This window comes from Nothobranchius furzeri, chromosome 12 (genome assembly GCF_043380555.1).
Source record: "Nothobranchius furzeri strain GRZ-AD chromosome 12, NfurGRZ-RIMD1, whole genome shotgun sequence".
Lineage (NCBI taxonomy): Eukaryota > Metazoa > Chordata > Actinopteri > Cyprinodontiformes > Nothobranchiidae > Nothobranchius > Nothobranchius furzeri.
In genome coordinates this window covers 30,014,569-30,042,473 of record NC_091752.1, presented here as the reverse complement: position 1 = coordinate 30,042,473, position 27,905 = coordinate 30,014,569, and the positions used below count along the sequence as shown (strand labels likewise).

Below are 27,905 nucleotides of genomic sequence, written 5' to 3'. Positions count from 1 at the left end.
TGATGATAAAAACAGCCTATTCTTCTGTTTATAAAAAGTGAACTACTAACAGTGTATTAAAATACAACTTTAGATAGTTACATCACTTAAATTCCGTTACAATGTCATTTCCACAATCCCAATGCAGTGTGGTAAGCACCTTTTGTGACAGCAGCTCGGACCAGCCAGAGCTGCAGACGTAGTGATTGTCTGATGTGATTGCTCTTGGATAGGAAAGGAGCCCACGGCAGCATCGCTGCTCAGTGAGAGCAGGAAGCTGTGTGGTTCTTGTCAGAGTCTCCAAAAGCAACACTGCCCACATCTGCTTTTTGTTTACTAACTTGAGGTGCTTAGCAAGGACACCGTGGACTTCTACTCTCCACTTTAGCAGAGCAAACCCATGTCCTTGCTCATTGAATGTCATCCTCTCAGGAATGTTTTAAAGCCTTGTTGAATCTGTGCCATGAAGAAATATGGATGTCCTGAAAGCACCAAGGGCTCCCAGCCTGGTACAGAAAGACTTTGGTAAAGTATGATGTATTTGATTTTTGCTGTTGTTATTCAGTCGATAATTTAGCAGATGGCCATGAAAACAACCCTAAAAAACAGAAATGGAACAACTATATGATTGCAATTCAACAACATAGCCTTTGAAAAGCTTTTCATCATTTAAGACAAATTCTGCTGTCATGGTGACAAGGATGATGCATATACATCAACATATGAGATGATCTTTCTGCAGCTTTTGACACTGTTGATCACACCACCTTAATTAACAGACTTCGTGACTCGGTGGAGATCTCTGGAACTGTTCTAGACTGGTTTAGATCATACCTTTCTAACAGAAGTTACAGAGTCTGTATAAACCAAATCATGTCAGATATACTGATCTGTTCTGTGGGGTACCCCAAGGCTCTGTTTTGGGTCCACTGTTGTTTCTGCTGTACATAACCCCTCTTGGACAGATACTTGATTATTTTCAAAATGCCTCTTATCACTTATATGCAGATGATATTCAGCTGTACTCTCCTTTAAGGATTCTGATTTCTACAAACAGTCTGAATTACTAGAGTGTCTATCAGCTATCACCAGCTGGCTAGACGATAACTTCCTTCAGTTAAACTCTGAAAAGACTGAATGTATGATCATTGCCCCTGAGAGCATGGTTCCCCTGATTAGTCTAAAACTTGGTCATTTATCCTCTGCTGTCAAGATAAACTTAAGGAATTTGGGAGTTATTATTGACCAATCAATGTCTCTTGAAGGCCACTCAAAAACGTTGGTCCGAAACTGTTTTTATCATTTAAGAAATATCTCCAAACTGCGAAGGTTGGTGTCAAAACATGAAATTGAAATGGTTATCCATGCCTTTATCTCCTCCCATCTAGATTACTGCAACACACTTTTCACATGTTTTAACAAAAAAGCCCTTGACCGCCTTCAGTTGGTCCAGAACTCTGCAGTGAGGCTCCTAACTGGAGCAAACAGAAGAGCACACATCACTCCTATTCTAATGTCTCTGCACTGGTTACCCATTAAGTTTAGAGTTAATTGTAGAATACTGACTATTACTTTCAATGCTCTACATGGTTAAGCTCCTCCCTATATTACTGAACTGTTAAAGCCTTATGCTCCACCCCAAGCCCTCAGGTCCACACACCAGAACCTTCTAGAAGTTCCAAAGACCAGATATAAAAGTCAAGATGATCACTCCTTACAGACTGTTGCACCCCGACTCTGGAATGATCTTCCTTTATCGGTACTTGTCTTGCAATGTAAAATGCTTGGTCTCAGATTTTTTAAGAAAAAAAAATGTCCCCCCAAAATGCGACTTAGAGTCCAGTGCGACTTATATATGGTTTTTTCTTCTTCATTATACATTTTATGGCTGGTGCGACTTATTCTCAGGAAAATATGGTACTTATTTACTTACAATTAGACAGAGTCAATGGTTTCAGTATAATTCAGACCATCTCAATAACGATAATGCTGGTATAATTTCATAAAAAGAGAAAGGGACTTTTGATTTTTACTACTTATACTGAAACTGGAAAAATAGGAAGCTAGAAATTAGAAATCATACATATAATATATTTTTAGAGGCACACTTGGCAGTTTTACTTGTTTTATCACCCCCTAGTGTCCATTATACATTCTCTGAGGTCAGACCAAAAATGAATCGTATCTCCTTGCTGTGTGTTCATCTTTTTAACACCTTAATCCTGGGTTGTCCAATCCTGGTCGTGGAGGGCCGATATCCAGCATGTTTTACTTTTAACTCTGCTGCAACACACCTGATTTCAATCAGCATGTGATTAACAGACTTCTGCAGAGCCTGATGAGTAGTTGCACAGGTGTTTCAACCACTGAATCAAGTGTGTTGGAGCAGAAAAACCACAAAACCTGCTGGATACCGGCCCTCCAGGACCAGGATTGGGCACCCCTGAAATGTCTCCCCTCCAGGACCAGGATTGGGCACCCCTGCCTTAATCTAACAGCTGAAATGTCTCCCCAGCCTTCATCAGTTTCTACAGGAGTGATTCATCACTAAATTAAACAAATCAACTGTGTACACAATATAAAACTTGCAGGAAACATGCTGGAGGCAGACTGCAATGCCTGGTATGTCAGCTCCATTTTTTTCCTAAGCCCAACAGGTGGGTGCTCGCCAAGTTGCAAACGGTAAATGGCTTGTATTTGTATAGCACCTTCTTAGGGTTTTACAACCCCCAAAACTCATTCACCCATTCACATGCGCATTCACACGCTGGTGGGGATGAGCTACGATGTAGCTACAGCTGTCCTGGGGCGCACCGACAGAGGCGAGGCTGCAGAGTACTGGAGCCATTGGTCTCTCCGACCACCACCAGCAGGAAAGGGGGTTAAGTGTCTTGCCCAAGGACACAACAGCAGCATTCTCTGGTTGGAGCCGGGATCGAACCTGCAACCTTTTGATTACTGAACAACCTGCTCCACCTCCTGAGCTGCTACTTTCCCAAATGCAACTCTGGCCACAGGAGATGGTGGGGGTCTGAGTGACATGTCATTAACCTTGTAAATGGTCATTTTAGCACATACTGGCTCAAAAAATGATTTAAAATTTTGAAAAAACTGCATACATATCTTACATAAGTATCTACTTAAATTATTGTCCTGATTATTTCACAACACGCTATAGTTATTTCTGGTTTCTCAGTAGTGTTTATACAGGTTTTCTTTGCATTTGTCATCTCTCCCTAGTCCCGCTCCATAATCCAGCCATGGATCTTTTAAATGAATAAGTACAAAGAAGAGGACCATAAAGCTGAGAGAGGAGACAAAGCAAACAGCAAAAATGAAGCGCAACTAATTTGGAAATGCACAGGCAACACATTTATAAAGCAGCAGAAAAACAAAGCAAAACCTTCTGAAACTGACCGACTTCACAGCTTTAACTTCAGCACATCAAAGCACTGATGAGGGGTCCCTTTCAAAAATCTTCAAAACCTGTTTATTGGGTTTAATTATGTTTATGTAGGTGCTAAATTGTCGCGTGATTGGTTCTGTGTTTCTTTAAAGCACCAGCAGCAGCAGCATTCTCGCTTTTAAAATCTGCATTTTCACAGATTTTCCCTCACTCATGTGCCGCAAATCCGGAACAATCTATGAAAAAGTGTCGCTGATGCATTAATGAAGATTTGATGAATTATGAAATCTTTGCCACTTCTCAAATATTAAAATATTCTCAGGGGCATTTGGGGGCTGTGCTGAATTTAAAGCTGTGCTTATTTCTGTCATGGTCTGCGTCCTGCATCCCCCTCACGTGTTCTCCAGCCCCCCTCTAGGTTCCCCTTATGTGTCTCCTTGTGTTCCTCATGTGCATCCTTGTGTTCCCCAGCCCCTCTCTAGGTTCTCCCCTTAGGTTTTTGTGCCCCTTTTTGTCCCCAGCTCCCTCCCGGTCCCCCTCAGGTCTCCCCAGTCACCCCTCTGTAGCTTTCTATAGGTTCAGCTTTTCATGTTATTAGTCTCCTTTGGTGTGTGTTTCCGTCTCCAATTGTTAATTAGTCTCCCTTACTCCTCAGGTCATTAGTTAGTTATTCTTTGGTTCTCCTGTGCCCTTAGTCTCTTAGGTTTGTTATTTATTTAGAAGATTTTTAGGTTGGGGTTTATCCCCTCTGCTTGGTTTTCCCTTCTCATTTAGTTAATTGATTTCACCAGTCTCCCTTCAGTTCTCTCTCACCTCGCACCCGCTCCTCGTCTCCCAATCACCCAGTCACTGTGCATATAACCATGTCTGCGTCTTAGTATTTTGTTGGTTCACTGTCGTTGTCAGCGTTGTTATGCCCCCCCCCCCCCCCCCCCCCATTAAGTCTCTAGGTTTCTGACATTGTGGCCTACTAGGATTTTTTGGCTTTCGTGCCCTACTAGGTTTTCTTTTAGGTTTTGTGCCCTACTAGGTTTTCTTTTGGACTTGTCATTCTTAACAAAGAATGTTTAATTTTACATCCTCTCATGCCTTGTGTCATTCTGGGTATCTGCGTATTGGGTCCTACTCCTCCATCCCACAACGTGACAATTTCCCCAAAGTCCCCAAGATGCCTCATGTTAATTGTATAAGGAATGTTTGGGAACATAATTGTCTGGATTAAATGCAAACGAATGAAAAGAGAAGATATGGTGCAGCAAACGGCGACTCTATGAGCAATAAAAAAGAATTCACTGGCACCAAGGAAAAGATCAAAGCAGTGTGTCATTAATGAGACTTAAAAGCCTTGATGTATTCTCAACCTGTCCGCTAATTTATTTGTCAGCGACTACTTAACTTTTAGATTTATGATGGTGAATTAACAAGAAGCTAATTGGAATGCAAGTGGTGTTTTTGACCTACTGTTGTCTAAGTGTTTTTCTAATCATAACACACTGAACAATTACCTGAATCAATACAGAAAATTGGTGAAAAACAAAGGAATTCAAGTTCACAGAGTGTAAATAGTGTTTCCAGTGTGTGTGCAAATTTTCATTTAGCTTCAAGAGAGAAATGCACAACATTATTGATGAGTAACAGGAGGAGTCTTAGATAGATTCACTCTAAAGCTCCAGAATTTTAATATTTGAGCTCATAGTGCAGGCGTGGGAAACCCTGGTCCTGGAGGGCCAGTATCCTGCATGTCTTTGCTCCAACACTTCTGATTCAGTGGTTGATTCACCTGTTCAGCAGCTCATCAAGCTCTTCAGACACCTGTTAATCACCTGTTGATTGAAATCAGGTGCGTAGAAGCTGGGTTGAAACTAAAATATGCTGGTGGATAGCGGCCCTTGATGGACCAGGGTTCCCCACCCCTGTCATAGTGCAACAACAACTAATGATGAATATAATTTTTGGAATTTCTTGGTGAATTATTTCAAAAGTTCAGTTTTTTGGGTATTATCTGAAGGTGTAGGGCAGGGGTCTCCAACCTTTTTTTTACACCATGAAAGTACAGAAGAGCTACTGCCATTTATTCACATTGATACTTTCCAAGTATGAATATGTTTGAAAATGCTCTGCATGTGTCATAAGTTGATTTCTCTGTATTTCAAAACATCAATATTATAAAAAGAGTAGAAGAAAAATAATGACATCCATTCATCCATTTTCGGCCTCTTATCTAGGGTTGGGTCGCCGGGGCAGCAGTCAAAGCTGAGAGGCCCAGACTTCCCGCCCTACAGCCACTTGGGCCAGCTCCTCTGGGAGAATCCTAACGTGTTCCCTGGCCAGCTGAGAAACACAGTCCCTCCAAGGCGTCCTTTATTTTCCTTTAGGTCTCATCCCGGTTGGATGTGTCCGGAAAAACTCACCAGGAAGGTATTCAGGAGGCATCCTAACTAGAGGTACTAGCTACCCTGTGGAGAAAACTCATTTCGGACGCTTGTATCCGCTATTTGTTGTAGAATGGATCAACTTTATGAACACACATAAATGAACAAATACTTCCAAAAACTATATATATTTAATAAAATACAAGTTAAATGTGATGAAAACACAAAATTCTAAATAGTTTGAACTTCAAAAGAAACAACATTTCTTCCTGCTTTCCTGATTCGTGTAATCATTTTTATAGTTGTTTTGCTAATGAAAGTTAAGTTTTGCTAAAAGATTGCAGGTAAAATGATGTTTTGCTGTGTTTATTATTGACAATATTGGAAGTTTATCCTGTTTGTCTGGATCTGGATCAGCTGTGCTGGTCCCATGGCTGTACCAACGCAGAGCAGAGAGAGCATTCACAATTGTGTTTTGCTACTAAATGGGACAACCAGCTGAAACAGTGGAGGGAACTGTGTTGTAACTAAATCACAGGAGATGCCCAGAGTTTGGAAACCATGTAAATGGTAAATGGTACATGGCCTGCATTTGATATAGCGCCTTCTAGAGTCCTGGAACCTCCCAAAGCGCTTTACAACACAATCAGCCATTCACCCATTCACACACACATTCACACGCTGGTGGGGATGAGCTACGATGTAGCCACAGCTGCCCTGAGGTGCACTGACAGAGGAGAGACTGCCAAGCACTCGTGCCACCGATCCCTCCGACCATCACCAGCAGGCAAGGTGGGTTAAGTGTCTTGCTCAAGGACACAACAACAGCGACAGACTGAGCGGGGCTCGAACCTGCAACCTTCCAATTACGGGGCGAGCACTTAACTCCAGTGCCACTGTTGCCTCATGTTCATTGTTTTAATAAACAAATGGCATTGAATTTGCATTAACAAACTATTAACACAGATGGGACTTTACTGTCGCCTAAAACATTTCACTTAGGATTTGTTTCAACCAGGTCTGTATAACCGACGTCACCCTGTCTTCTTTAGAAGTGCGTCTTCGGGGATCCGTGCTGCAACCAGATCAATTAATCTGCGTATTTCCAGTAAAACGTGTTTGCTACACTAAGATTTTTATTTTATAAGAACAAAATGCTAAGTTTAGCTTCGATAATACAGAAAATGGGGATGGCTCACCATCAGATTTAGTCAAGTCAGGCAGGATGGCTCGCTGGCTGCTTCCAGGTGACTTTCAAGTGCGTCGCAAGCTACTGGTAGCTCATGAGTGACCTGTTGGAGACCCCTGTTGTAGGGTGTTAGCATCAATAGTTTTCTCTTAAACAATTATTTAATTTTGGTCTTTAGAGACAACTCACTAACAGATGTAACGTCAACAAAAGTGGACCTACCTAAACCACCTCTGAATTATTAAGGTATATTCAGCTCTTGGTAAGAAATGCTTCTGCAGAATTTATTTTAAATTAACATAAAACTGTTTTTTAAACTTTAAGATAGAGATTTATCACTGATCTCACTGACTGCTGGGTTAGAAACTTGATCAGTTTCATAGTTGACCACATGCCCTCTGCTGGCCAGATAAGTACTGCACTTAGCAGTTTTGTGGAGTGGGTAGATGCTCTAGGGGGCGCTCTTATACCTGCATGACGGCTGTTAGCTATTTTCTGCGCAGTTAGCTTCTTAGGCTTGCTGATTGTCAATAAAAAGTACAAGAAGAGAAATAAGGTTACTTTTCTGTCTGCATCATGGTGGAGCCTGGAAGTAAACGTTAGAGCAAAAAGCTAAAGCCGAAGTAAACATCGACTTGGCCTACAAAAGTTTGAGGAAGCTGAAAAAGGCTATGAAATCACAAACCTGCATGGTTGTCTTGCTACTGGACTTATAAGTAATAGTATTGTTTGTCCAAAAGAGCGGATTTTTTTCATGTGTGGCTTATTTAGTAAGTTAGTTTGTTAGCGCTAGCTACAGCAGGTCGCAGCAGTTTTTTTATGATAGTTGCAATACCACTTTCAACCAGTAGGGCGGAGGAGAAGAAAACTTCTCGGTGTACTTTAAATATACAATAACAGTACTGAATAACATCTGATTAATAAATAAATGACTTTGAACTAAAATTTACTTTATTTACCAATTTTTCATCTTGAATAATTGGTCAGTTGATTGATTTGTTTGATTAGCTTTAGTTCAATGTCTGATTTTAACACTGAGCAGTGCACAAACTTAAGATTTAACAGTTGGTTCATTTCAGTGTTAAAAAAACTGATTTATTTTGTTATTGATAGTGACATTTTGGAAATATCTAGATATCGGCCATCAGCTGGCCATGACAACATGTCGGTATAGCAATAGAAAAACCCAGATCGGTCGACCTGTAGCATGATGACAGGGTGAATGTATTGCCACAACTTTTTAAAAATGCTGTGCCACCAAATAACTAATTGCACTTGATGTGATGTTTCCCTTTAGTCAAATATTAAAATTTGCATCAATATTATCGTGGAAAAAATATGATCCTGGTCCTAATCCTGGTTAGAGCCTATGCGATTGTATGTTTTAATGTTAAATAAGTGGTGAAATTGAAGTGTTTTCTTCTCTACAAATCTGTTAGAACCATTTGAGCATGAACATCTCAAAGTTTCACTGCTTCCACGAGGAAGATTAACTGTCAGATGTGAAGCAGGAACAAGGAACTCAGATCCCTTTCACACTGACATTTTTTCACTCCCTTCAAATTCTCCCCACCATAGAAGCATTCCTCCCTGACTCCAAATAGCAACAAAAGCAGCAACATTATCTCCAAAAGCTTCTGCAAAGACATACATTTTCTGTTTTAATTCAGATGTTCATTGATACTTTATTCCCCTCAGAAATACTTTTAATGTGCTTTTACTTAGAAAACGTACCAAAACTGTAAGATATCACTTTGATGGGAAAATCTCTTTACAGACAACATGAGCTAGGAATCCTTTTCTGTCTCCAAACTTTTTCTTGGGTTGAAGCTCTGTACTTTTATTGATACAGTAAAAGAAAAACTCTTTCTTAGTGATGTGCTTAGAGATGTATGAATGATTTATTGTGGAAATAAATAGGCTTTTTCAAGATTCCAGACAGGCTTTTGTTTCAAGGTCAACCGAATCAAAGATGAAACACATCTGAGTCTCACCTTGGCCACATGCTTTGGGATTTGTCTGAGGTCAAAGCAGGAGCAGACAAGCTATTGGATCAATACTAGAAGAAAATGTCCAATAAAACCTACAATATGTCTTTTCTACTCCATTTTACCCCAGTTTTAATGTACTACAGTTGAGTCAATGTATTATTGGTCACATCAGGGGTGCTAGAAAATGTGACTGTTCATGGATCATCATCTTTACTCCACAAATGCTTGTTTTTCTGGTTGCACTTTGACTCCCTGCTTGTGCTCCTGATTCTGTCGTGAAAAAGAAAAGCTGCAGAGCTGCTAAAACCTACCTGGTGGATGAAGACCTGTGCTCCGCGAGGGCTCATGAGTAGCACGGCCCGCCGCAAAGTATCCCGGTATCGGTTGAGCTCCTCAGTACGCATCGTGTTGAAAAGGTCAGTAAATACTCGACTGACGTTGCGGTCCACCTTTTGCAAGGACACATCCAGACCAAGCCGTGACGCCTGGTCCATAAAGGTTTGCAGACCTCGGATATCTGATGGAGGAGACAAGATATTATGAGGATGTGGAATGAGCAGAAACAGAAGGAAATGAACTCCTCTGGCAGCTTTAGCCCTCGAGCATTATATCACGACTGTTGGTAAACAGCCCGTGCTTTCAACACCTGCACATCCACGCCATACATTTTCAGGCTTTGTTCAAAAAGCTTCAAGGCAGATATTATTCTTTCTTGTAATGTAAAACATAACAAGCACTTTTCTGTTTCTTCTTCCTGGTGTTTTACAGAATATGAGCCTACAGGCAAAATAAATAAATAAATAAATAAATCTGCACACAAATCGAAGATGATATGTAGCAGAGGGCTGACGGTAAGCACAGCAATCCCAGTGGTCACAGGGGAGAACAGCTGCCCAACATGTGCCAAGTCACACTGCATTGTTAAAAAAAATCACCTAGTCCAGCCTTTTTTCTCCTGTTGTAACTACTACAGATAAGTGTGTACGCATGCTTTGCAGTATTGCATCTCTGCAAGTGTGATGACTCATCAAATGCTTCTGCTTTAGAACACGGTGCTGATAACAGAAACTATACTGAGTCACAGAACAGCAAATCTTCTCATATTTATGTAGAAATTCACATGAAAACACATTCCCTTGCCCTAAAGATTAATGGGTGTTTTCTGGGTGTATATGGCAAAGCAAACCAGATTTTCTTTCAGCTGGAAATTAGGACACTCACATTACTCGTTCTGAGCCACACATTGGTGCATCGCTCTGTGTGGCTGGCTACTACCTTGGGCAAACTGAAATAGGGCCATGACTAAGTGCCGTATGAAACAAATCACAAGAATTAGTTGGAAGGTTTGATTTTTTTTTTCCCCCCCATGCAATTTGTGTACTGTCATTTGTCTTTGGGGTAGAATAAATACTCACAGCTCCTGCTGGATTCTTCACAGAATAAAAATGTTCAAAGGGCAGAACAAAATGTGAAATTAAATCATTCATCATTTTGAAGTGTCCCTTCAAAACTCCTACAGCGAAATTCTTTGAAAACTTCCTTGCAAACACACAAACAACCGTTTATTTCTGGGTAAATGGAAATGCTAACCATCAGCGGTGTCTCTCTGAGGAATCTTTAATTTTTATAAAAACAAAAACAATTTTCAGAGCTAATATAATTTAGTGCCCTGAGAACGAATTCTTGTTTGAGTACTTAAAAAAACAATATTCAATAAAGTATCAATCATACATTTACCATAGGTGCAAAGGTGTGGTTTATTGAAAATACTTTTTAAAATAATTATTTCTGATTATATTGGTTACTTTGAGTTTTTAATGCAGACTAAACATGAAAATTGTCTCCAACAAGTATCTCCTTCATTAGCTTCTGATAGAAAATTGACGGTGAAAATCTAGGATTTAAAAAGCTTGACAGATCTACATCACTCTGTGAACTGGACTTACCCATATTGACTCGTGATGGGGAAAGCTGTTGTTTTAGCATCCAGAATCAGAAGACAATGTCTCTTTCAACAGAAGCTAACTGCTAGCATTAGCGACTCCAACACACTGCTGAAGCTCCTCCAGGCTTGTTTTTTGTGAAGATAAAACATTCATGTCCCTGAGCAACTAGATTAAGTGGTAGAGTCACGTTGCTTTTATCCAATCCCAGACAAGATGTCTAAATATCAGGAAAAAAGACTCCAAATACACCCATTTGAAGCACAGCTCTGGGCCCAATCCCAAACTCGCACATCCACCCTTGCTCCTTTCAATTGCACTTTTCAGTTCACAGTTGTGAGTGCGTAGGCTGTCCCGATCCTCAAGCGCGGAAGTTGGCCATGTCCCTTTTGCAGCCTTGAAACACACTTTGCCCATGTCCGCATCGATGCAGACTTGGGGCGAAAGGTATTGCCCACAATCCATTGCTGAGTTGGAATTTTGAGAAGGTGGAACAATGGCTCAAGTGCTTTTTCTGAAAATGTGTATTTTCAAACAAAAGAAGTTCATTTTAAGACCAGTGATGATAAATACCCATGCTCTGTATGTTTTACACTAAGATTTAATGTAGATAGCAATTAATGTAAATTTTGTCAAATGTTTGTTTGAATGTTGTCAATAAAGTTTTTTTTTAAGTAGCACAAACAGCAACTGGCATCCTGGCATGCATCGTTGTCAATGACGCAATGGTCGCAGTCCCAATTTAGCAATTCGGTACTCAATGGATTTTAGAAAGGTTTGACAGAAAAATGCTCCATGAAGATAATTTAACAAGCTTTTTTTTTCTCTTTCTCAGTTAAAACAGCCTCACTGCTTCACTAGGAGCAGCAGAAAAAAAAACATTTCATGATCAAAAGGATCAGCGTTGTTTTCAGAGCTTTCAGGCTGTGCTGCTGCTGCCATGAATAATGCGTCGCCAGTCATTTACTCAGCATTAAGCTGAACCTGTTAAAACTAATCGCTGCTGCGTATACAAAAAAAATTGTTACTTATATCCAATATTGACTATTTTTCTATATTTGAAATGTTGCAGCACAGAGTAAAAAAACTGCAACCAGAACAACTCATAATATTCAGTTTCAGTTTTTATTCCCCTCCTTTGCTTTATTACAGACCAGACCAAACGTAAATATTCCAATTGAACCAACTAGTGTATTGAGTTCAGTTCATTATGCTGATTCTTTAAAAGCTTCCAAAGGAAACCCTGCAGATTGCATTGAATCACTGACTTGTTGTGTCAAAGACTTCACAGCAATCCTCATTCTAAGCAAGCATGTAGCCATGGACGTAGTTTTGACTTTAAAAGTGAGGGGGGACACATCTAGCATAAGGACCGGGGGGAGGGGGATCGTTACAGTAAAATATGCATAAAATACAGCCTAGAGGCTCTTTTACGCAATGTCAGGAATGCAGAATTGTAAAGTACACAGGTAGCAGGAACAGCCAATCACACATGAGTATCAGCATCAGCAGAGCCAATAGACGAAGAAGAAGAAGAAGAAGAAGAAGAAGAAGAAGAAGAAGAAGAAGAAGAAGAAGAAGAAGAAGAAAATATCTTTTCTATAGCGCCTCTCAAGATAAAAATCATGAGGCGCTTCACAAAAACAAAAAATGTAAAATATAAAAATAATTGATAATGATTAAAAATATATTTAAAATGAGTAAAAAATGGACAATTGTGATTAAAAATTTTAAAGAAAGAGAGAGTGAAAAGGAAATAGGAAAATCAGTGGATCCTGGGGAAGGTGGAATAGGTAGGCAGAGCAGAACAAGGAGAGCGTGATGAAAGTCACACCAAAACCAGCTTGAACAGGTAAGTTTTCAGCTGCTTTTTAAAGGAGTCCACTGAGTCCACTGATCTCAGGCTCAGGGGGAGAGAGTTCCAGAGTCTGGGGGCCACAGCAGCAAGTGATCTGTCACCTTTGGTCTTAAGCCTGGTGCGTTGCACAACCAGTAGGCTTTGATCACTGGACCTCAGGGACCTGCTGGGGGTGTAGAGACACAGAAGACCACCAAGATGAGCAAGATAAGATGAGCTTATAGATGGTTCAAATGGGAAACAGGCTTCAACACAAGCGGTTGTTTTCTGCTTGGTTCTAGTGCTCAACCAGCGTCTATTTAATATAGCGTATTAATGTTTTTGGATGGTAAAATGTGCAGGGGAGTCCCGGTGGCTGCCTGGTGGGATCTAAGCCCCTGGGCTCTGTTGGGTCCCCAGAAGGACTGGTCGCCTCTGGGTCCTGGGTCGCTGGCTTCCGGGCTCGGCCGGCTTGGGGGTGGGAGGCTGCGGGCGGGTGGGCCTGTGGGCTTGCCGCTGATATCCCCTGAGACTCTGCCGGCTGCTGGTTGTGGCCCCCCGGGGCGATACTCTGTGCCTCTCGAGGGGGGCAGGGGCTTTTCTGGTCGCAGTCTCCCTAGGGTCCCTGTGCTCTGGGGCAGCTTCTGGATCTCTGAGACTTGGAGCTCCCTCCATCTCTTACGCATCTTTGGGGGCCAGATCTGTGGCCCCTCACACTCTCTATTGGACGCTCCTATAGGGAAACCTTACATATACAAGCGCGTGTACGCACAGGTGCTCACATGGTGCTCTCATAAGTCTGGACTCGGACACGTTCAACACATGTCTTAAGGCTGTGGTTGGCACTAAATGCACTGTGATTTATTATCGTGATTGCTCAGTAAAACAATGTTGATTATATATTTCCTCATCAGGTTGACGCAGTGATAGTTTGCTCCTGTTTTATTGTTGTGTGTCCCTTTCCTTTTCTTTTTTTTCTCTTTCTGCAGGTCTAGAAGCAGACTCTTGTTCATCATTGATTATTTTTACACCATTTGAAGTCACGGACAACAAAAGTCGTTTGGAGCCAGAAAATGGCGGCTGGTGTTCAGCGTCTCAGGGAAAATATCAGAGGGGAGGGGTGAGCGTTCTGATGTTGTTTACATTTAAAACCTAGATTTTCTGCAATTTCTCTATAGCAGCTGTAATCAGGAATTCAGCTTGAAACCAAGAAAAATGATGTTGAAATTTTCTCATGAGCTGCTCTTAAGGGCAGGTGAGTAGAACTAACAAATTGGTGTTTTTTTTTAACAAAATAAAAGTATTAATTTAGGATTGTTTTTACTTAGAATGTAGACATTGGGCATCAAATTTTCTTTAAAAAATGTAAATAATCAGGATGTGAAACAAAGAAGGCTCTCTTGCAAACAGGAAAATAGCTGGTGAACAAAAAGAGGGGAAAATGGCGGTGCAAAGACAAATTAGCTGTTGATAACGCACCAGAGGCCTATTTACTAACTCAGGAATTATTATTGATTTGTGGTGCAGTTGGCACATCCAAAATTTTTGTTTAATCTTTTTATTTTATTATTTCCTGCAGCAATTTCAATAGGATCCGCCCTCATCATAAACAGTAACTGTAGAGATAAAAATGCAAATGAGACAAGGAAGAACATCGGTAAGAACAGATGCAGAACGTAACTTATTTTTTTATGAAAACTTCAGAATTTATAGATTTTTGCTTTCATCTGAAGGATTTTTGAGCCTGCCTGTCGGTCGTTTCTGCCTCTCGTCCATTTAACCACTCAACTCTATTGGAGGATTTTTTTAAATGGGCTTTTTAATTGAATGCAAGTCAGGATTTATTGATGATCGGGCATAGCAGTGCTGTTTTCCTTTTTCAACATTTTTCTTTCTGTTGAATGAGTCTTGAGGTCAATAGTCTGCTGAGAGACTGAAGCAGGTTCTCTCAGAGTGGGTAACATTTAAAAATGCCTTCGTAATCTTCTGATATCATCATTGCTTTGATGCAGAGACAGACAGGAAAGGCAGCCACGCAACCTGACAAAAACCTTTGCTGTGTTTCAGGACTGCTTTTCAGGGTCTCCAAGGACTCTCCATTCATTAAAAAATACATTTTCTCAGTCATAACAATGTTATGACTGGGAAAGTATGGTAAGTTTATCGAAAAAATAAAATCTTCAGTTATAATCACCTTTTTGAGCTCTTTGTTCATCTTTGTAGGAATATTACCTCACTGACTTTTTTAATGTCTCATTAAAACCACAATTTAAATTATTCAAATGCATAATAACTTCTTACATGATAGAGTTATTGGTAATATTTTATTTTTCAGACTTAAAACTTTAAAATAAAATTTCTTTGTTTTATTATTTCTTAATTTTTAGGATTTTACTCCACAACCCTTTTATATTAAAATGACACAATAGCTATCTAAAATGTATGGGATACCTTGATTTATAATTTTTCTTTTGCGATTTGCATATACTCTTTTCTGATTCAGATAAAAAACAATGATTTGGACCCGTTCATAATTGTTATGAACGTGTAACCCAGAAGCTAGAACCTTAATGAGGTATTAACTAATTGGCTTACTAATATGATCCATCCTCAATTTAGATAAAATATAAAATATAAATTAAGGAAATTAACAATACTAATTAATAGATATCTAATTAACTAATAGATAATTTCATAATGAATTATTGGAAGGGTGAATAACTAAAATAACGAGTTTAATATTAAACATCGGTTAAAACAAGAATCTTGAACATCACTAACAGAAACAGAAGAGGAAAGCTGTATACTATTGGTCCAGGTGGGAATCTGAAATTTCATTGGCTGAGAGAAATAAGTCCCGCCTCCGCGAAATAAAACCGTGCGACGCAGCTGAGCGAGAGGAGAGACAAACGGCTGTGCAGCACGCAGATACAGAAAGCAAAGACTGAGCGGTTAGAGAGAGAGAGAGAGAGAAAAAAAAAACAACGGTCGAGGCCGTGAAGAACCCTGATTTGGGTGCCGCATAGATAGAGGGAGAGGCGGACTTGACTCCTTCTAATAAGAGCTAGGAACTTGGAACCAACGCGGTGAGTAAAGAAAAAAGAAGAGAAAAAGCTAACGATGCAACTTAAAAAAAAAAGGAAACTTAAATAGCTTATCAAATTAATTCCATTCTTATAGATTTGTGTGGAGACGACAGAGTGAACCAATCCTCTGTAGGAGGGAACCGTTGGAGCGCGTTGGTGAGTGAATGAGATTAAATTCAGTAAATTATTAAATTCAAAAAGCTAATTACAGCAACCGAGGTGACAGCAGTGGGCTGCTAGACGTTAGATCCCAGGAGTTAACATCTCAAACTACCAGTTAACGGTGGTAGGGCATATAGGAGTTAACGGCTCAAACCGCCAGTTAACGGCGGTAGGGCATATGGGATTCCCAGGAGTTAACGGCTCAAACCGCCAGTTAATGGTGGTACGGCCTAGATGTACAAGGTCCTCAGGGGCGTTATAGCTAACGCCATAGAATTAGCAATGCGTCCCTTAACCAAACATTTAATAATAAAAAAAATAGATAAATAAAAATAAATAAAAGCTAACTGATTAGGGAGGAATTATTTTACAAAGGTGGACCAAAGGACCAGAATTTATATTTTGTTGAATTTTGTTATAGAACATTTTATTTATTTATTTATTTATTTATTTATTTATTTATTGTGTTACAGATATACAAGGTGTCACAATGCTGTATAGAAACACAACTAAATGTATCCTTGTTGTCATGAATGTATTTCTTGTTGAATAGTGTAGAGTAATAGAATCTAACTGAGCCTATTGAGCTGAACAATTGTTGTCATATGTAATTATATTTCCAGAGCTACTGAGAATTATTTTAATAGACAATCAAATTGATGTTATGTTAGTTGAACTGTGAACCCAAACATGATTGGCTATGCCAATAGAGTGAAGCATTTGTTTAAGTCTGTAAGACTTTATGCTGTGATGTGACGAGAAGGGTCGATGCCAACTCGCTAACAGTCCTGTTGTTTACAGGCTGGGTTTTTTTTTTTTCCTTGGGTTTGATCCCGACTCCTATGATCGCTCACTTGGAACGAGAACTGGATTTCTTCCTGACGAGGGAGATGGCGAGCCTTAACCACTGAACGAACCAGGACATCTCAAGTAACTGAAGAGCAGACTGCTCTCTTCTATGAACAATCTCAACGGTGCGGTAGGAAAAAATCGCACCACCGGACTCTGACTTTCACCCCAAGCGTGGGGATTTGACTTGACGCCGGCTGACTTGTGACTCATATGATCAAATCTCATACCGAGCATTTTACTATTGTCGATTGTTTTCATCTGTTTTTGTGTGTTATCTTTATGTGTTATATTTCCCATTATTATTAAAATTTAGTATATAAACCGTTTCATGCTATACCCGTGACTCCAGTCATTCTTAAACAACCTCCAATTCTCCCCGAACCTAATTATTGGCCCATTTGTTTATTTTTTCTTTTAATTATCTTATTGTATCCTGTAATCCGGTTACATAAAACTTGGCGAGCCAGCCAGGAGAATTGTAGAGTTGTTACCTTAGCTAACCATTGACTGACATCATAAGAGTGCCTGGAGGTCACAGTGGTTTGCCATTTTGGCATTATTGGTACTTTTGAGTGTTTTAAAATGGAAGTTGTGAAAACAGAAAAGGTCAAAGTTTCAAATGCTGTTTTAATCAGTGGGTTAACTGATACAGACCTTGATAACGAAGTCTTTGGGTTTATGGAAGGATTCGGACCAGTTAACAGGCGCATTAAGTTACCAAACTGTGATCAGATTATTGTGGAGTTTCAACATGAAGCCACTGTTAAGGAATTAAAGAAACAATGTTTACCCTATGACAAACCTTGTACTAGGAACCCAGATGTTTTCTTCCATATTCAAGACCTAGCCAGCGCGTACAGTCTAGAAACTAGCACATCTGCCACTGATGCCTATCTGTCAGAGCTCAGGGACATAGCTGCGCGTAGCAATCAATCATTTAAACACCTTCTAATGGAGGAACTGGCAAAAATTGGGGAATCTTTAGGAAGGGATACCCATGCATCTGAACCAGTCACTGAACCAGAGCCAATGCTCCATAGTGACCAAGTTACATATTCCCTGCCTTTAACACCAGAAGTTAACTATATGAACAACTCAAAGGACAATTGTCCACCTACAGAGACTGGAAAACAAAACCCTTGCATTCCACCAAATCTTTTAAACACACCTGAGGTTCAGCGAGTTATTGTGGAACACATTGTTAAAAGCAGTGAGGTTATCCCTCCGCCTACTTCACAATACAGACTAAAACCGTTCTCAGGGCGAGTTCCACACCCTTCTTTTGAAACTGACTATGATACTTGGCGTAGTAGTGTAGTGTTATGCATAAATGATCCTTCACTCACCAAGTCCCAAATTGTACGAAGAATCGTGGAGAGTCTGTCAGCCCCAGCAGCGAGCATCGTTAAAGCTCTTAGTCCAAAATCCGACCCGGAAACGTACCTTGAACATCTCGATTCAGCTTACGCAGCTGTCGAAGACGGCGACGAGCTCTTTGCTCGCTTCTTAAACACAAACCAGGACAGTGGTGAAAAACCTTCCGATTACTTTCAGAGGTTATACACCTTGTTAAACCTAGTTATTCAGAGGAATGGAATTTCCTCCAGTGACGCCGACCAGCAGCTGCTCAAGCAGTTTTGCAGAGGCTGTTGGGACAGCTCGCTGATTTCAAACCTGCAACTCGAACAAAAGAAAGACAACCCGCCTCATTTTACAGCACTTCTCCTCAAACTGCGCACTGAAGAAGACAAACAGGCTACTAAAGCAGCACGCATGAAACAACACTTAGGGGCACAACGAACTAGAGTGTATTCAAATGTGCAAACAACATGCTCTCAGAGTAAAAACACTTGTGAACTGGAAATAGATGATAACTGTGATGACTTACGCAAACAAATCGCTGAGCTCAGGAGCCAAATTGCACAGCTTAAGGTTAACAACACAGATAAAAAGGCAAAGAAAACTCAAAAAGAGTCAAAACCCCGTGTGGGGACTAAAATTCCAGATGGGTTACGGCAGCTTCAGGCTCCAATACTATCATTGTTAACTGGGCTGCAACAGCATCCGGGTTTTACATCCGGGTTTTACATCGTTAATGCCGCTTGGGCTACAGCAGCTTCCAGGACTAACATCGTCGCAGCCACCTGGGCCACAGCAGCCTCCCGGATTAACATCATCGTTACCAATAGGGCTACAGCAGCTCCCTGGGCTACCATCACTGCTACCGGGGCTACAGCAGTCTACTGGACCAACACCATCGCTGCCACCTGGGCTACAGCCGCCTCTTGGACCGATACCACCATTGCCAATTGGGCTACAACAGCCTTCTGGACTAACACCACCACTGGTACCTGGGTTACAGCAGTCTCCTGGACTAACACCATCCCTGCTTCCAGGTCTACAGCAGCCTCCTAGTCTAATACCAACTCTGCGGAGCCCGATTACAACTAAACTTAGTAAGTCAACACAACCTATCTTACCTATGGTTATACAGAGGAACCCTGTGTTTAAAAAGCATCGATTGTTTAAGTTATTTCGGACTCTTAATCAAGCTAGGACTATTTGGGATCCACAGTATAAGGTCAAAGGGCTGCTAGGTGGCCATCTGAACATACGCAGCATGGCCCCTAAGAGGGAACAACTGGAACATCTTCTCGTTAATTCAAATGTTGATTTTATGGGACTTTCGGAAACTTGGCTCACACCCTCTTCTCCACAAGCACTGATAACTATACAAGGTTATCATGTCTTTAGAAAAGATAGGCATCAAGGAAAGGGGGGTGGGGTGTTGTTGTATATGAAGGACTCTCTAAAATGTACACAAATAATCTGGCCTAATGAAATCTCTATTGAATGTGTTGGAGTTAAAGTGTCACTCTCAGCAGAAATGTCATTTACTGTTTTATGTCTTTATCGCCCACCTTCAGCGAAAGTGGATTTTTATGACCAATTCAAGGCACTTCTAAATTCTTGTGACATCAGTAATGAACTTATCCTAATGGGAGACTTAAATGTAAATTGGGATGACATAAGCGACAGAAAGAAATTAAAAGAAATCACAGATAATTTTGGTTTACAACAAATGATCAATGATTCCACTAGAATAACAAATCGCTCTAGAACTCTAATAGACCTGGTGTTCTCTAATAAACCGGATAGAATGATAAAAACATATAACTTTTTGACTGGCTTGTCGGACCACAATGCCATATTCTTCTCTAGAAAGCTAACTAAAAAACGACTGAGATGTTTCAGTAAAAGGACGAATATAAAACAAGCATTCATTCCCAAAAATCAAGAGCCACATTTAACAGCTGCTCTAAATAATTTGGACTGGAATAGCATACTAACATATGATGACACTAATAAATGTTGTGATCTAGTATACTCTGCTATTAAAGGGGTCTTGTCACAGTTTCAGAAAGAGTGCCTTTTAAAGAAACGAGTTTATTCATTGCCTTGGATTAATACTGAGTGTAAACAGCTTATGAGACTTAGAGATCGGTTACTCAAAAAATCGTTACAATCTGGATTACATACTGATCGATTACATTTTATATCTGCAAGGAATAAAGTCACACAAACCTTGAGAATGGCAAAAGCTAATTTTTTCATGACTGTAATTAATAATGCCAAAGGAAACTGTAAGCTAATCTGGGAAAATATTAACAAACTTCTTGGTAACAGTAAGCATAATGCAGAGAAGGACCTTGAACTTAAATTTGCCAGTGAACTAGTGTCAGAACCACTTAGCCTAGCTACTAAATTAAATGATTTCTTCCAAAGTACCATTAATGAAATTGCACAGTTGTTTTCTAATTCTGATGACCATCGACAAAATATTGGGAATATCGGCACCGAAGAGGAAGATTCTTTACCAGACTCAAAGTTCAATATTCAGAAAATTACGGAAAGTGAAGCAGAAAATATAATATCTAAATTAAGAAGTTCTAAAGCAAAGGATGACTTTGGATTTGACACAAATTTCTTAAAGCATTATAAATCTAGTCTTTTGGTGCCTGTGACCCATCTTATTAATTTATCAATCTCGCAGGCAGTCGTTCCTTTGAGTTGGAAGGTGGCGAAAGTAACACCAATTTATAAATCGGGTGATAAAATAGACCCTATTAATTATCGACCTATTAGTATACTGCCCATCTTTTCAAAGGTAGCAGAAAAGTGGGTTGCTAAATCTATCATTGAACATCTTAATGATTCCGATCCGGGTTTGCATCCTATGCAATTTGGATTTCGCACTCTTCATTCAACTGAAACGGCTGTCTGTGTTTTTGTTGAGAGAGTGAAATCTTATTTAGACAAGAGTCGTTGTGTTGCGGCAGTTTTTCTCGATTTCAAACGTGCATTTGACACTGTCAATCATCATACACTCTGGTCTAGACTGTCGACATTTAACTTTAGTAATCATACTGTTAAATGGATACAGTCTTATTTATCAGATAGAAAACAATGTGTGCAAATAAAGAATAGCAAGTCACCCTATCTTAACTGCATGCAAGGTGTTCCCCAGGGTTCAATTTTGGGTCCCCTGTTATTTTCACTTTATGTAAATGACTTGCCTAATGTATGTACAAATGTGGACACAATTATGTATGCTGATGATACAGTAATTTTTACGCAAGCCGAAACTCCGGATGATGCAGCCCATCAGCTTTCACTGGCATTACGTGATTTACAAAAATGGCTGAATGACTCATGCCTGTGCCTTAATTTTAACAAGACCGTATCAATGTTTTTCAGTAAACCTAAGACAACCGTAGCTGCAGGAAAAGTTTGCTTGGGTGCACATGAATTAATTAATGTTGAGGAGTTTAAGTATTTGGGAGTGCGATTAGACTCTAAATTAACTTTTAAAAAACATATTAGTAAAGTAGTGAAAACTGTTAATGTTAATATACGGAACTTTAGATATATCCGATCGTCATTAACACACACGGCAGCGATTACATTCCTGCATTCTATGATACTGGCTCATATTGAATATTGTATTACCAGTTGGTCCTATACGAGCTCGGCTGCTATTGGGCCAATTGAAGTATGCTACAAAAGAGCATTGAAAATATTAGATAAAAAACCTCTCTCATATCACCACTGTCAAATTTTAGATAAATACAAGTTTTTAAATTTTACTAATTTTAAATTATTTAAATCGGCCTGTTTAATATATAAAGTTATACATGGCCTGGCGCCACCACCAATGAGTGATTTTATTAAACAAAAGTCTAGCAGTGTTGTCGGGTCTCGACTGACTCGAGCCACTGCTAGAGGTGACTGTGAACTGACATTCAGGCGGACTACCTTTTCACAGACTGCTCTGTCATACCAGGGAGTGACATTCTGGAATAGTCTTCCACTATCTGTAAGGGAAAGTACCAGTCTAAACATCTTTAAGAGTCGCTTAAAACAGCGGCTGAGGGACACACAAACATGTGATCATGTCTAATATTTATATTTCATATTTGTCCGGGAAAAGAGTTGGTACAGTATTAAAAGGGAAACAACTGCTAGTTTAATGGGTGAATGTAATCTCACGACAGTCAGGGCATATGCACTATCGGGGTTTGTGCAATACAATTGATGTGTTTCCGTTATTGCTGTCTATGTTGTTCTCTGTGTCCACTTTCTTTGACATTTGTTTGTGTTTGTATAATGGGATGACAGTTTTTGTCTCTGTCACATGACTTGTAAATACTATCTCTGTATGTTTACACTACTTTGTGTCTAACATCAACCTGCCGGAGGGTCTGCAGATGGAAATTAGCCCAAGGCTATAATCTGGCATATTTACATTTATTGAAATGTTCATTAATATGTATTGACCCACTTCCTAAATAAATAAATAAATAAAATGAGCCCAAACAGATTCAGCAGATAACAGCAGTGGTGCCCAGACCAAAGCCTGGATACTGTTTTAAGTGCGGAGAAGATGGGCACATAGCTTCTAGCTGTAGCAACGAGCCAAATCCAGCACTAGTTGCAACTAAAAGACTTGCTCTTAGACAGAAGCAGCGCGAGTGGGAGATGTCAAAGCCAATTGCTCAGTCTCCTCCTTTAAACCGGTAGAAGCTCCTATCGTGGGACAGATAGGTGCTAAAGTAGAACCAAGTCCCTCTAAGGAAAGGACAGAGAGACTTTTTTGCAAGCCAGTTCATGCTCATTCAGTGCCAAAACTTCCCAAAAGATTAGTGGGTGGGCGATGCACAGCTACAGTCTCAGTTAACAGTGTTGAATGTAATTGTTTACTGGATTCAGGGTCCCAGGTAACCACCATTGCCAATTCTTTTTACCAAGAACACTTACCTGACCTCTCAATTAAACCCATCAGTAATCTGTTAGAAGTCGAGGGCGCAAACGGTCAAGCAGTTCCTTATTTAGGATACATAGAGATAAGTGTCACATTTCCAAAAGAGCTCGATCAGTCTGGACTTGAGTTACCTACCCTTGCGTTAGTGGTTCCGGATATAAGCTCAAACTCTGATACACCACTACTCATTGGCACAAACACACTCGATCCTTTGTATGAGCAATTGTCTGCCAATAACTTACCTGATTCCAAGGCACTCTCTTATGGGTACCAACACGTGCTAAAAGCCTTAGCAGTCAGAAAAAAACAAAGCAAAGATGGACGAGTTGGTGTGGTGAAGCTTCGAGGGAGAACCCAAGAAGTTCTCCCTGCAAATAAAAAACTGTTACTAGAAGGGTTTATGCAACCCAGCCAAAACAAGCATGAGCCTTATGCACTCATTGAACAACCCACCAATGGTTCTCTACCAGGGGGTATAATTGTAGACTGTTGCCTCATTTCCTTACCTTCACATGGTCCATACAAAGTACCTGTTGTACTAAGAAACGAAACTAACCATGACATCACATTACCCACTAACTGTGTGATCACTGAGTTAGTTAAAGCCGATCGTGTTATGCCATATCCAGAACCTGACAAAAGTGATCAGAAAGTACTTGCGGCGTGTAGTTCGCAGCAACAGACTTCACCTTCAAACCCTCCTCTCAGTTTTGACTTCGGTACTTCGCCCTTGTCCGAAGAATGGAAAGGGAGGATCACCAACAAACTTAACACTTACTCCGATGTGTTTTCGCACCACGATCTTGATTTTGGTCATACACAACAGATAAGACATCACATCAACTTAAAAGACGAGACCCCATTCAAACAGAAATCTCGGCCGATCCATCCACATGATTATGAAGCCGTGAGAAAACATTTGGAAGCCCTCTTGGAAACCGGTATAATAAGAGAGTCGGAGTCTCCATTTGCCTCACCAATAGTGGTAGTTCGGAAAAAGAATGGTGAGGTACGTCTATGTATAGACTATAGAAAGCTTAATCTGCAAACCATTCGCGACGCATATGCCCTGCCTAACTTGGAGGAGTCCTTTTCTGCTCTCGCTGGATCACAGTGGTTTTCTGTGATGGACCTCAAGTCAGGTTACTATCAAATAGAGATGTGTGAAAAGGATAAACCTAAAACTGCTTTTGTTTGCCCGTTTGGGTTTTATGAATTTAACCGTATGCCACAAGGAATAACAAATGCTCCAAGCACTTTCCAACGGGTTATGGAAAAGTGTATGAAGGACATTAATCTGAAGGAAGTGTTAGTTTTCCTAGACGACTTGATCGTCTTTTCCAACTCCTTGGAAGAACACGAAACCAGACTTTCTCACGTTCTTGAACGGCTTAGAGAATACGGACTCAAGCTATCACCAGATAAGTGTCGTTTTTTCCAGACATCTGTGCGTTATCTTGGACATATAGTATCTCGAGATGGCATAAAAACCGATCCAGATAAGGTGGAAGCACTCAAAACATGGCCGAAGCCTCAGACTTTGAAGGAACTCCAATCTTTCTTAGGATTTACCGGTTATTACCGACGCTTCGTTAAAGATTACTCAAATATTGTCAAGCCACTAACATCTCTCACGGCTGGTTATCCACCCAAACGGAAAAACTTTAAAACACCACCATGTAGATCAAAGTACTTGAACCCCAAAGAACCCTTTGGGAATCGTTGGAGCCAAGACTGTGAGAAGTCCTTTCAAACTATTATTGAAAAACTTACCACTTCGCCAGTTCTTGGCTACGCTGACGCAAAACTCCCATATCTAGTACACACAGATGCTAGTACGACCGGACTCGGTGCAGCGCTATACCAAGTGCAAAACGGTGTCACACAGGTAATCGCTTATGCAAGTCGCGGTTTAAGCTCTAGTGAAACTAGGTACCCTGCGCACAAGTTGGAGTTTCTAGCCTTAAAGTGGGCCATAACAGATAAGTTTCATGACTATTTGTATGGGAACACATTCACTGTCATTACTGATAATAATCCGTTAACTTACCTCTTAACAACGGCAAAACTCGATGCAACGAGCTATCGTTGGCTAGCTGCGTTGTCCACCTATAATTTTGACATCAGATACCGTGCAGGTACACAGAACGTTGACGCGGATGGCCTGTCTAGGAGGCTGCATGATAAACCTGAAGACAACTCAAAATTCACTGAGGAATGCCAACGACTAGATGAGTTCCGATCTCATCTTTTATCCTCTGTCAAAGAAGTCGAGCTTCAACTTCAAGCCGAAGCAGTGAAGGCAACATGCCAAAAGCACATGGACTTGGATGAGACTGATTCTCCTTGTGGTTTAGTTCAGTCACTTGCCATGTCTGCAGCGGCCATTCCAGACCTATTCCAGTTGGAAGACAATAGTGACAGTTTCTTTGCTGTGCCCAAGTATAACCATGCTGACCTTGTCTCCTTGCAGAGGAAAGATCCAACCATTGGCCGAGTCATTCAGCTGCTTATGACTGACAATAAACCGCCAACTGATACTATTGCAGAACCCCCGGTGGTTCTTAACCTTTTGAGAGAGTGGAAACGGTTTGAGTTTCAAAATAATTTACTGTACCGGAGACGCCAATTAGGACCAGAGACATCATTGCAGTTAGTCTTGCCTGATTCATTACGTTCAACAGTCATGCAAAGCCTACATGATGATATGGGGCATCTTGGGGTTGAACGTACGACAGATCTCATTCGGTCCCGTTTTTACTGGCCAAGAATGGCTAGTGATATCGAAATCAAAGTTAAAACTTGCGAAAGATGTATCCGTCGGAAGGCCCTCCCTGACAAAGCTGCTCCAATGGTGAGTATTACCACCACCAGACCTATGGAGTTAGTTTGCATGGATTTTCTCTCCATAGAACCAGACAGTAAGAACACTAAAGATGTCTTAGTGATTACAGACCATTTTACAAAGTATGCAGTGTCCATCCCAACCAAAGATCAGAAAGCCACCACCATCGCGAAGAACCTGTGGGAACATTTTTTAGTCCACTACGGGTTTCCTGAGCGTCTTCATAGTGATCAGGGACGGGATTTCGAATCACGTACAATCAAGGAACTTTGTTCTTTACTTGGTATCCGTAAAGTCAGAACGAGCCCTTATCACCCTCGTGGCAACCCCGTTGAACGGTACAATCGTACATTACTCAGCATGTTGGGAACTTTACAAGCCACTGAGAAACATCACTGGCGCGATTTTGTAAAACCACTTACTCACTCGTACAATTGTACAAAAAATGACGTGACGGGATACTCTCCCTACGAGCTAATGTTCGGTAGGCAGCCTCGGTTGCCTATAGATATTGCCTTTGGGTTACCGCATTTGAACAAGCCCTCTATAACTCATTCTCAGTATGTTAAAGAACTGAAGAGTCATCTGGAACAGAGTTATGACATTGTCATAAAAAACTCTCAAAAAACAGCGAGGAAGAACAAAGAACGGTTCGACAGAAACATTCGTGAGTCCACACTAGGTGTGGGAGATCGTGTTTTAGTCCGAAATCTTCGCTTAAGAGAAAAGCATAAATTAGCAGACAAATGGGAGCAAACAGTGTATATAGTTCTCAAACAGATGGAAAACTTGCCAGTATACACTGTAAAACCAGAGAACGGAGAAGGACCCAACAGAACACTCCACAGAGATCTTTTACTGCCTTGTGGTTTTCTCTCTTCATTAGAAAATGAAACAGAACGCGTTACGAAACCTAGCAGACCTCATACAAGACAGAGTTCAGCCTTAGAACCTGACCCAGATGAGCCACTTGACGAAGAGGTAGATGAGTTTTATTACTCTGATCTTCCACAAGTGCTAAACCGACCATCCTATCAAATAGCGGTCACCTTGCCAAATAGGGAACTCATAGCAGATTCAGGACCGGTAAATAATATTCAACAACAAAACACACTATCCTTACACACAGGGGATCGCAAGGAACCAACCTTAGCTGGTAATGAAAATGCTGAATTGTCCTTACTTGACAAAGGCATCAACACCGAAACATTCTTACCTGACAGAATGAGTGAAACTGCGACATTCTTACCTGAAAGAGTGAAAGAAGCAGCAACATACTTACCTGAAAAAACGAAAAAAAACGAAGTATACTTACCTGACGTAGAAACGGGGGATGAAACTAACACAAACCTACCTCAATTGGATGGTGTCCTAAAGTCGCAGCAACGTGATGTAAGTTTTGAACCCATCATACACGATCAGACACATACATCTGAAAAGACCAAAGTCTTAGAGAATAGCTCATCAGCTCTGTCGGAAACAGAGAGCTCACTTCGTCCTGTCTCAGTTGAGAATCAAACCGAAACGGATGAGCATGATACTGTGCAACCAGAGATGTATGTCAGGAGATCTGAACGAAGTAGTCAGCCTCCTCAAAGACTAACTTACTCTCAATTGGGCAATCCACTAGTGACCGTAGTTAGGTCCCTTTTCCAAGGACTTAATAAAGCTTTTATTGACTCTCTTACTCAAGAAGTTGTGTACCCCGTAGAAACAATGCACAGGGACGTGCATGATATTTAATGGGGGAGGATGTAACCCAGAAGCTAGAACCTTAATGAGGTATTAACTAATTGGCTTACTAATATGATCCATCCTCAATTTAGATAAAATATAAAATATAAATTAAGGAAATTAACAATACTAATTAATAGATATCTAATTAACTAATAGATAATTTCATAATGAATTATTGGAAGGG

The 27,905-nt window shown here is 40.5% G+C and overlaps 1 protein-coding gene across 2 annotated transcripts in view; it reads right to left on the bottom strand.

Moving 5' to 3' along the window:
• grid1a (glutamate receptor, ionotropic, delta 1a) overlaps window positions 1-27,905 on the bottom strand; it is a 424,695-nt gene that overhangs the window by 145,033 nt on the left and 251,757 nt on the right. For both annotated transcript variants that reach the window (XM_015944768.3, XM_015944767.3), the window contains exon 4: window positions 9,249-9,454. In XM_015944768.3, the coding sequence (XP_015800254.3) occupies window positions 9,249-9,454 (206 nt within the window). The remainder of the gene's footprint in view (window positions 1-9,248; window positions 9,455-27,905) is intronic.